At 24.7% G+C, this 12,885-nt stretch overlaps 1 protein-coding gene across 1 annotated transcript; it reads right to left on the reverse strand.

The window, feature by feature from the left end:
* Positions 1 to 4,912: 4,912 nt before the first annotated feature.
* LOC114122660 (uncharacterized) lies at positions 4,913 to 8,297 on the reverse strand. The gene is made up of 2 exons (XM_027985391.2): positions 8,094 to 8,297; positions 4,913 to 6,023 (listed from the first exon to the last, which is right to left on the reverse strand). The coding sequence occupies exons 1-2, from the start codon at positions 8,094 to 8,096 to the stop codon at positions 5,613 to 5,615; spliced, it is 414 nt and encodes a 137-aa protein (XP_027841192.1). The 5' UTR covers positions 8,097 to 8,297; the 3' UTR covers positions 4,913 to 5,612.
* Positions 8,298 to 12,885: the final 4,588 nt, after the last annotated feature.

A 12,885-nucleotide genomic window follows, 5' to 3' on the forward strand; every position in this document is an offset into this window, starting at 1 on the left:
CTATCAATTATTAATATTTCTGTTATAATTGAGACCAATGGTTTTAATCAAGTCTTCAAAATTAAAATTATCAATTAAACGTAAGCATAATATTATCATTACAACATCATTCCTATTTTTTACAATTAATTCATAATGTTAACTTAATACATATCAATTGTTTAACATTTACATATCATTCACTACATTTTATCACAATGAGGTCATCCTTAAATTAATTAAGAATTATATTAACTTGGTATACAAATAAATTGTTAAAAACTACATATCATTACATTATATCAGAGTAAAATCATTCCTAAATGTAATTTAAAATTATGGTTAACTCGATACATATCAATTGTTTGAAATTTACATATCATTAGAATATTATAACATAATTTATACTATTTGAAGTATTTATTGTAATAAGTTATTATTGTTATTATGTAGATTAGTATATTTATTATTCACTATTATACTTAAATGTTATTAAATTTTTATTAAATTAACGTTTTAAAAATGTATTATTATAATATAATGATAAGTATAATATTATTTTTTACATTTACGCTTAAAAAGGTAAATTGTACTAAATAATAAATTATTTATAAAACATTTTTTTCACTCTCTTCGTTGTTATCTAGATATGTATTGTATTAATATTTACAATATACTTACTTAAAGTACCCTATATTAATTAAGTAGTTATAATATATTATTGTTATTATATTAAAATAGTGTTATACATTTTATATATTACAGTATCTATCAGTGGCATAATTACAAGGAGGATAGATATATTCCTTGACTAGCCTTTATTTAACTTATACTTATATGGTTATAGTTATATATTTTTTTTCATTCATCACTTTAATAAAATATAAAAATAAAATCTTATAAAATTCTGAAACGTTTGGCATCGAAAATTTTAGTTATATCCCCCCCTCTCCATTAAAGAAATCCTAAATATGCCACTGGTATCAGCTGTACTATCTCTATAGTTAAATATTAATTTGTTATATGTATTCAAACTTTTAAACTTTACCTATGCAATTATTTCTTATAGATATTGATGTTACCTTTCGAATGGTTTCTTGTTATTTATACTCTCTATATATAAAATAATACAATTTTTATTGTGTATTTTCCTTTCAACAGGACCGGACTGGATTTACATAGCATAATTATAGTACTCCAATCGCAAATCAATCTAAAATCGATGTATTAATCATTGATATATAATATTATTAAAGGTTTAAAGGTTTTCACTCGTTCAATTCCCCGAAATTTCATATATCTATAAAATATAATTAACGATTTAAAAGCATAATATTTAACTATATAACCTACTTAAAAACAAGATTTTTTTTTAACTTAAAATTAATTAATTTATAGTCATAAATATATAAGTCTTACCACCTACAATCGATAATAATATTCAACAGAAGCTTATGCACGCGCATTACGTATTTATAAAGGCTATGTAATACAAATAAATTTGACCATTTCCATTATATAAAAACATCACAATTTATTGTCATCCATCAGAATATAAAATTTGTTCATAACTTACAAAAAATATTTTTCAACTAATGATTTGAATTTTTTCCGATTTTGAATTTGTTTAATATCTTTTTACGAGGCCATTTTTTAAAAAACATCTATTTAAAACTTATAAATCTCCATTATTTATGACGCATATAATACCCAGTATTAAGTACTACAAAAATAAAAAAATAATTTAATAAGTATAGTTACCCTCTGATAGAAAATAAACTGAAAATAGTATAAAACTAATTCGTAGAAAATGTATATTGAATTCTTTTAAATATTCATCAAAACGCAAATATAAGCAGCAGATATCTAAGTCATACCTTCACACAAACCATTTTCACTAGATATTGTTGTTAATTGTTATTTTGCTTTAACTTTGACGCAGTCTCTTCAAATTATTTAGTACACTATACACAATACCATGAATAGTCAAATAACATAATGGTATAATATAGTTATTAAATATGACAACACTGAATATACTTATAGCTGTTTTGATACATTTTCCAACTGTATAATTCCGCAATCTATAAATGAAATTTATGTCCAGTCCGATCCTGTGTGCTTATACTTCTATAGATAAAAATGTATTAGTACGTTTTAGAATATTGTAACCATACAAAAATAAATTATTATAACCAATTAGATAACAATAAAATAATCAGTCATAAATATTTGGAACTTTTTTTCATACAACTTTATCCAAATCAAAACAATCACTTACTCCTCGTAGTGTTATAGTTTCTGCAAATAAAGCTTATCTAAATGTTTTATTTTAAAACTCCCCTAATACATATTTTTTTATTTATTGTAACACCCCGTTTCAATAAATAAAAATACCGTTATCACAACGGTAGGTACGTTCTTTTAGACAAAATATTTAATAAAATATATTTTTATTTCGAATAATAAATTTTATATTGAATAATACACTCAAATTCCATTTAATGTATTGATATTTGATATATTATACAAATTATTATTATTATAATACAACATAACTATACGTTTATACATAACAACTATGGCATATAATTAAATTTTAATTAAAAAAATTATAAATTTATGAATTTTTAATTAACTAAAATCGTGTTAAAATATGAATAGATAAGTTATGACTATTGTTCAAAGCAATTCGAAACCACACTTAGCGGTTGTTATTGGTTAATTATTGTAATTATTTTTTTGCGAAATAAGGGCTGGAGATAAGGCAAGAGTGAGGATTGATCCACTCCTCGCCAAATAGGCCGAGTTCAATAGTTTCAAATAAATTTTTAAGATTTTTAATGCTGAGGTACACTTTTTTATTTTTCTAATTTCAGCATCAAATTTTGTACTAAACACAAATAATGTTTAATTTACTGAATATTAAAATACACACAATCTATTAATAGTTAATTTAATAATATAGTTATAATTGTTACATAACTAGATATCTAACCAAAAAATAATAATTTTAGTTATCTTGTTGTAATTTAAAAAAATATATTACTATTAAAACAATTCACAACTATATTATAACGTATTATTTATTTAAACGTAGAATTCTATATTTACTACACACGGTGAAATTCTTAAAATATTTGGATTAATTTTAATATAATTAAAATAAATAGTTTTGTAAATTGTAATTATTAATATTTCAAAATTATCTAGATTAGTAAAATATAAAAACAAAATGTTTTATACTAATATTATGCTCTGAGATACAATTGATGTCAAATAATAAATATTTAATATAGGTACTCTGGATAGTGGGAAGTTTTCAATAACTTTTTAGGTCTAAATTTCCCCCCTCTTCCCCATTATAGTCCATACCCATGGTCTCAGATTTGGTCCATTTTATCTAAGATCAATAAAACTATAATTTTATGGAAAAATATTTTTGAATAATTCTTAAGCGCTGTAAGGTTCGATGAGACAATAATAAAATTAAAATACGTAGAACTCCCTATAATTCCTGGATAATTATTTTAAAAATACCAAAAAACTTAACTATTAATAACAAAACTAACACATATGAAAACATGCTTATTATGATTAAAAAAAAAATTTATCACCGAGGTTGAGATGGTAACTTAATTATATTATTTATTAATGTATTGGTGCTACTGTTGCTAGGGGCAACCTAGATACTGTAATACGAAATCAGTAAGAAAATAAGTTGTGCACGTCCTTCAAACATATATCTATATGTTAAAACAAAGAAAATAGATCCCCTGGTGTTCACATGATATATTGTTTAAAGTACAAAAAAATGTAATGAACTTTGGTACAAACAAATCAGTAATTTCTCCGGTTTACTGTAAACATTAATCGTTTTATAATGTTAAAAATGACCTTGTATTTTGTAAAATATGGATGATATAAGAGCATCACGTATGGGTTCAATTATAATATTAATAATACTATACACAATTAAAATTAAATTTAGTATGTAGGTAAACATTTTGTTGTTATCAAACATTTAAATATTCAAATGACACAAATTTCAAACTCTTTAGTCGTCCACAATTAGTTTTATCAATGGGATAGATATTTATTGCTTTATCATGAAAATGTATACAGTATTTTGGTTTCACGTGAGGGAAAGAATCTACAAAAAGGTTATGATTATCAATATTTAAAAATAACTAAACTTTCCCCAAAGAAATATGAGAACTTCTTTGTGGTAAAATATTGTTTTTATTTTTCGATATTACATTTACGAAAACATTTAATCAAGTTTAAAAATAATAAAAATAACATGTTTTTAAAAAATAGCATATTTTTTCGTATCAATGATATTGTTAAAATAAAATCGATATTACTCAGTTAAATGTTTTCTACTTTGTAATGAAAATTTTGTTTTTTTTTCCTCGGACTGAGTGGTTTAGAACAGTAATATTTATTTTTCAGTAAAAGTACGTATATAAAGTAAGTACCTACGCATTTTAGAAGAAAGTTGTTATTTGAAAAAATAGTTCAATGTACCGCTTTGATCTTGTTATCGAATAAAAAACTTCTGAAAACAGATATGACCTTGTCCTTAATTTTACTTTATATCAATTTTTTCATTATTTTTTTTTGTTTATATATGTATTAAATTTATACAAATTAAACTATTAGTTCTTAAAAACTAAATTTAGGAAAATTTAAAAAAATAAATAAAAAAAGTTAGTCTTAAGATTTAAGAAGTAAGCTTCCTTTATAAAAAGTTCATCATGAAATGTAAATGCTAAACGAAAAATTAAAATGACGTTTAGATGTATTATAAAATGTAAAACGTAATACAATAAAGTATTTTTCACGTTAATTCTTATGATTAAACGTATTTCGTTTAACCAAACTGTCGTTAGGTGTTTGTATAACTGAAGCATAAAAATACAATACAAAATAAGATAAAATAATTTTTTATTTTATACAAAAATTATGTACTAAATAATATTTAGTACACAATTAAAATAAATTATTAAATAATAGGCATTAAAAATATTTTTATAATGACGTTGATACAACATGTTTTGAATTTAGTTATATTTGCCAAGCAAATATTGCTTATTTTAAAATATATAACTAATCTAATTGACAATATTTATCTTATATTAATAATTTTACTTTTTTTCTGAATGATAAACACTCATTAGATTGAAATTTTTATTTACAAAAAAAAAAGTGTAATTCAGTTGAGTTCGATAATATAATATTTAAACTGTAAACAACAAATCAATTAAAAATATACATACCTATAATTAAATTAGTAACTATTGTTTAGTTAGTCAAAAATGATCTATGCAACTATTTATAATAGGTACATATGTTATAAAAAGTTATATTGAAAAGCAAACATCTAGCAGTTTATTAAAGTTAAATAGGTGGGCGTAAATATTTTAAATTACGAAATAATGGATAAAACCTAGATCTATATTATGTGTAGATAAGTTTTCACCACTTATGAAAATACGATTATTATATATATTTCACTACTACCTGCAGGATCAGTTTCTAATATTCAGAGACGTTAAGATTTGTGATGATAATATAATATTATATGTTATGACATAACGCTCTCAGAACACGTCTCCCAGTAAAAAATGTCAATTGCGCTGCTGTTGTTGTGGAATGAATGTTTGACGCCTCGTCGCCGTCGGTGTGAAGCTGCCGAACTGCTGTGTTTGAGGTTGTACCGCCGCCGGTTGCTGTTGGTATCTGATGCTGTTCAGCTGTGCGGCGTTCACATACCAAAACGGTTGCTTGTCCCTGGGATACTCGTTTGTAATTCTGTCGACCAGCTCTTTTTCCACGTTGTATACCGGCTGCTTTTCCGAACCCAGGTATGGGTCAGGAGTGGAGTTTTCGCCGATCCTGTTGCCCAAGTCTCCATTGTTTGCGGGTAGATTTTGGGGTAAGACGCTTGGATACTGATTACTGCTGGATGCATAAAATGGCTTTTGGGCACATATGCAAGTTAATAATACTGCAAAGACAATTGAAGACCGTAGTAAACTCTGAAAAAATAGAAAACAATAATAGATAAGTAACGTATAAGGTGTTACTAATATCCAATAGTACTGGTTCGGGTCAGCCGTATTTTAATCAAGACGAATTTAATTTAACAACTTTATTTTATTAGCCCCAGCGTCGATCCTTATCCAAAGTTGCGAAATATTTTTCTTCAATTTAAAGAGTTAATTAATATGACGTGAACCTTTTATTTCTATCTCCAGCTTATTATGCATAGTATAATATAATACCTACCATATAAGATTGACACTATTTATATTATGTTTTAAAAACAGATATGTAAATGAAGAACCTACTCACATATTTTATAATTAAAATACATAAATATTAACATATTTTAATATTGCGTACTTTAATCTTTCAAATAGACTATAAGTAACTGTTGATACTTTAAACCTACAACATGGTGGTAAATACTGTTAATACAGACTGTGGCAAATACTATCATATAAGTCATAACGGTATAAGACTAATTCGCGTGCTATAATGATAATATTATCCTCGGTATCCACACAAATTGTAATTAGTTCGTTAGGTAACAACCAACATAACTGCAAAGTATTTTATACAGATTACGGAATTGTATCGTACACCGCACATGCAGATCCTATAATCACTATAATACATTAATACCAATAAAAGTAGGTACATCCCAATATTCGTGTAATATTATCTAAGGACTCATCACAAAAAGATAAACTAAATTGAACCCAAATTACCCTCATTTCTTCGTATTTTACTAGAATTTCTATTTTAAATATTTTATTTTATACAATGGAAAAAATGTTAAATGGTTATTTGTCATTGTGTCCACAACTTAACAATGTTAACAATCTTTTACTAATGTATTACAAGTTACAACTTAAAAATGTAAATTTGATGATCTCAATTAAAAAAAAATTAGTTTTTTCTGATTTTAGTTATAAAAAATTAAACTCCAAGTTATAATAAGAGTATATAATATTATAATGTTTGTACATAATTATATAGGTAAAATATAATGGCATTAGTTTATGCAACTAAGACCGACCATTTTTGATAAAATAAATGCAAATCGGAAGATTTTTTTTCGTAAGATTCAAAAACAGCCGCAAAGATAAATATATAATAAGTAGCTAAAAAGTAACGGGGGTGTTCTAATAATTTTCAACCAGTATAATCACAAACAAATAACAATGAACTGCATAATGTGTTCAGTGAGATTATGAAATATTAATTTCTTCGGATAATGTTTTCGTTAAATACAATTCCCTAACCAAATATCAATTCGTCATAATATTATTGCGACTTGGTATAGTACCTATAATATAATATAGCATACGAGTCTGCCCCTTCCTGTTCTACAGCGCACAATTATTGACATCAACCTTTTAGTACTATTTAAATATTATACTATCAAAGTTCTATTCTGATTTCACTTTTATTATGAACATTAGGTATTTACTCGTTGCTTCACTCCTCATTACAATCTTAAACATAATCAATATAATTTATCTTCACGAATCATGAAAGAATTTTGTTATGGATATAATGTATATACCTACCTGATGTATTAAACATTAAACAACCAAAATTAATAGTTTGACCTAACGACATTTTCTTTAAAAATAAATACTATAACTATATTTATTATTGTTCTGTAATAGTTATTAAGTATTTATTTGAAGAAAAAATCATAAATAAAAATTTTAAAACGACATTTAATTATAATTTGTAATAACTTTTGAATACTTTAGATAAAGATAATAATCGTTTAAACTTGTTATTGTATAGTTACTTAAAGGTATTCGTTTGAAATAGCATAAATATTTATTTTATTTAAGCTATATAGTTAATATAGATACTAACAAATATTATGTCTCAATACCTAAATTATCAACCAAAATTAAATTTTAATTAATATTAAAAGTTAACAGAGAAATAGAATTATCAAAAATTAAATAAAAAATACATTCCTTTCTTAACTCGTCTCAATCGAATATGATAATATTGAACTCAATATATAGGTAATTTAACTACATTGCCGTATTTGTTAGAATAAAAACAATATTTACCATTTTTCAGTAGATTGGCTCAGCAAGTCCTTTAAATAAGTAATAAATACTTAAAAAATTATAAGTTTGAAATTGTGATTTTATAAAATATTGAGCACTTGTTTTACACTTCTTGAATAAGTACAACAACTATTTACTGCGACGTAATTCTGAGCGGTAAACACTAAACATTGACCACTGGCGGGTTAAGATTTGTGAACTGATATTTAGCGGAGAGAATTATTTATACGTTATATTGTCTAGAATGGTAGGTGAGTAGGTAGGTAGGAAAGTACGTCTCAAATCCCCTCCCACATTTATAGTTACAAATCTACTGTTTAATATAACAGTTGTAGTGGTCTACAGTAAACACAAATACCTGATCCATATAATTTATAGTATGCATTATTATTTTTATGGGCATGGTAAACGTCATCGGAAAAACACGAATGATTCCTATGTCCTCACTAAAACAATTGTTTAAAAATAATAATAAAAATACTCACAAGATAATTATATTTTGATATTCACAGATGTATATTTATTTGTTGTCTGTTCATCTAGGTATTATTACCTACCTTTATGCTAATTTAAAATAATCATTCGTAATATCGTAAATTATACGATTTTAATATACTGCTATTATCCACTATAAGAAAATGTCAAAAGTCAAAATTATTTTTACGGAATTGCTATTATGGTCACAAAAACAATGGAACACATTGCTAATAATTATTATTTTCTGGAAAAATATTACCATTCATATCATATATAATCTCATAGTTAAATTATTATTAAAATATCATTATAATTAATGTATTATTAATACTCGTGTAACAAAGCTGTACGGACTGCAAATTAGGACACTGTTAACTAGAATTACGCTTTTAATTGAATAATTGAAGTAAAAATTACATGCATAAAGCCATGGAATGCACGAGGTATACAGCTGATCGCCATAAATTCGATAAATTAAAGTTTCACGAATGTTTTTTTAACTTAATATAAATATAAAATTATAAGCTTTTTCTTTTTTGAAAAATGATAATCTTTTATATTTTAAAAATTTTAATTAATTAAGCAGATTTTAATTTTTTTTTTATTTATCGGATTTCTAAGTACATTTTAAACTGTGAAATTTTCTAATTAAAAAGTTTTAACGGGCAACAAAAAGTTCTTATAATTTAATTTTAATTGAATATTGTAATTCTCAAAAATAATTAGATTAATAGAATAAATTACTCTGAATTTCTTAATTTGAAAATTAAGCTAAAGAATTTTAAGTTTAAAGTGTCTTAAGCTTTTCGCATTTTAATTTTAACGAATAATAATAGCTATTTTTTATTTTCTATTTTGTAATAACATTGAGTTATAAGTAAATACCAATGGATATAATAGTGAGAAAGGAATATGAGAGAAAGCCCCGCCACATATGTTTCGGCAGATTGAGATTCTATATGCATACTTATTGAACACAATTTCTGGCCCCGGATGTTAAGTTAGTTAAATTAGAAATATTTGTTTTAGAAATGTATTCAAGTTTAAAAATCTAATTCAAAAATAGTATTATGTATAATATGCAGATATTATATTATATTGTGTACGCGAATAATTATTATTTACTATAATGTATTTATGAATAATGAATATATAATGACGTGATAAACTATGTGTATCAAACACTTATTTGTATAATTTTAGGTATATTATAGATCTTCATAAAACGCGTTTATTTACAAAACATTTATTATTCATAAATTTGTTATACATACATCTGTAAAAAAATGTTACCTATTCAATTTGCATAAAATTTTGAACGTATATTGTTCAACGAAAACAAACGGCTGACTTACGTGAATATTATAAAGTAGATGCTGTAAATCAAATACAACAGCCATACGCGTAAATAATTTGTAATAGGTAGGTATACGGCGAGGCAAAGCGTACCGTGTTTTTCCAATGACGTAATAATATTATGATCGTGTACACTATCTAGTACCTATCTTGTGTACAGTATCTTGTATATCTTGATGATGAGGGAACAGTTGCCATATTATTTAAAATGTAAATGTTTATACGTGACGAGCACCCATACCTGTCTGTAATACAAGAATAATAATCAGATAGAACTACATGCAATATGCATCGTATATGCGACTTGTGATTATTATTTAAAACAAACATAGATAATATTATATTATCTCAACCGTATTAGTATTTATTTTACCGTTGGTTTTTTTTTTTTAAAAAACATGACGTACAAATACGTACAATAAAATATAAGGACTGTATGCCTGCAAAATACACATAATATAATATACATATCATTGCAATATTACGCGAACTCCGGGACACCGGTAAAACCTAAACCCAACCCACAACAACTGATCTTGCAGGATAATGGGAATTCCTCACTTTTACCAAATGTCCTAGAATTTTTAGTCGAAGCTCGAAATTATCCAATAATGAGTTTCTTATAAACAAACAAATGGAGAGATTGATATAGTTATACGTAATATTATACACAAAAGTGACGGTTATATAGGTAATAATAAACATCCGAATATTACGTATTAAAAAACTGAATGCTAGGAAATATTAACTGGTTTACATTGGATCAACTTGATAAAAGAGAGTTAAATAAAGAGTTGAATAATATTATTATACATAGATTTATCCCACTCTTGATTGATAAACACAATGATAAATCTTGGTATTTGAAAATCTCCTGATTTTATTTATTGTAACTATTATGGTAGTAAAGTACTTAAGTGTAAAATGAATCATTTTTTAGTTGTATACCTACAAGGTTACTTACTAATAAAAGTTGAATTAGGTCTTGGGTAACTTGGAATTTGGATAACTTTGGCGAACTCACACGTAATTCTAAAAACTAATAATTTACAAGTTAAATACCTATATTATTGTAAGCATACCTATACAAGTAATATAATCCTTTGGATTGCGATTATTTCTATTCAAAATCATTAACGTCTTACTTTTACGTAAAATGTATCCAAATACAATTATTATCAACCATTATAGGTATCTCTAATTTTATTTTTATCTCCTGTGTATAATAATTATTGGTACAGAATATTATTTGAAAATTACTGATATTTAAGTTTTCTGTAACTTGTAAGATAAATTAAAATAGTTTATTACCTAGATACTTGTTAAAAAAAAATCAAAAGTTAAAATTAAGTTTTACACCATACAGTAAAGTATAAATCTTTTTAATAAATTAAAATCTAAGTATGAAGTAAAATATTATCTTTGGCATTATTTGTGTAAATCCTCCCTTGTTTTCAGGTATAGGTTCACGATTCACTCAACAATTTATAAAAATTATTTCTTTAAAAAAAAAAAAACAATAGTAGGTACCTACCCAACTTCATATCTTTTTCTAAACTAAATCAAAAAAAACTATATTAAATTGTTTTAGTGAACTCGTTTATTTATAGAAAATGAACAATATGTCTGGACATTTTTCTAATCAATAAATGTTCAAAGAATTCTTTACACAATGCTCTTAAATAGTTATTTTTAAATAATATAGAATTATGCAACTTCTTCTGTTGTGCACTTGTATAGTAGGTGTAACATAAATGTGAGCACCTATCTCGTTATTGAATAAATCGATTAAATAGATGTTTTAAACTTGAATTCAATGATAAACCAATAAAATTCTCCTATTTACGAAGAAAAATGGTTTAGAATGGAAACGATCAAGATCAACTTAGATTTCTAAGGATGTATTATAATAATTATACTAACACGACTATAAAATAAATGGTGCAAAATAAACGTCAAATTGTCATGATGATTTTATTAACACGTAATAATAATTAATGTAAGTAGTACCTTATTTACATTCCGTTTTATTTTATAGGTTATAATGAATAATTAAAAATTATTTATTGAAATTATATCTTTACGATACTTTTGTGTAAACAAAAATGTACGTAAGTTGTGAAATTTAAGATGAAAATATCTGAACACAAATGCATAACACGGAATTGCAATGGTTATTGATACATTTATTTTTCCACATAATATATATATTTTAATAGACTTATTTTTTTTATTTTTTATTTTTTTTTTTTTTTTGATACACAAATCGATGATAAAAAATTTAAATTAGAATTCATTTAGATATAAAAATTATGCTTTAAATTGTGTGCATTTTTATTTTATTGTGTAGGCGATAATTCGATATACACAATACACATTAACATATTACACACTTATATATAGTTATAGTACAAATACTATATATAATACTTACATACAAATTATAACCGTTAGTACGATGTTTACTGATTTGAGTACATATCAAGGTCAATTCGTAAATTTCTAAGTTCAGTACATTCTCTTGGATCGAATGCAAAATATAAAACCCAGGTTACTCACTGCAAGTTAAAACTATATAGAATAAATGTTACCAATATAGAACATATCACTATACTTTTACCTTATTATAACGTACCAAATACATTGGAATGAATTCTCAACTGGTACCTCCGGTAGTCCATTAAAATTTATCTTCTAATATATGGTCGTTAGACTTCATTTCTATACCGTCTTATAATATTACGAAAATTATTCACCTACTTATATAGTTTTATATATTATATTTATAGACCTGTACATAGTGCTTTATAAATTTATAATATTAACTATAAAACAAATTATTAGACCGCAGTTATATACCCATATTATGCTCAACCTTAGGTTTATGTTGTATCTATCAACTGAAATAATCAAATCGAAAATAAGCCGTTATGAGATTTTGAATAATTTACAATTGATG

This window comes from Aphis gossypii, chromosome 3, assembly GCF_020184175.1.
Source record: "Aphis gossypii isolate Hap1 chromosome 3, ASM2018417v2, whole genome shotgun sequence".
Taxonomy (NCBI): Eukaryota; Metazoa; Arthropoda; class Insecta; order Hemiptera; family Aphididae; genus Aphis; species Aphis gossypii.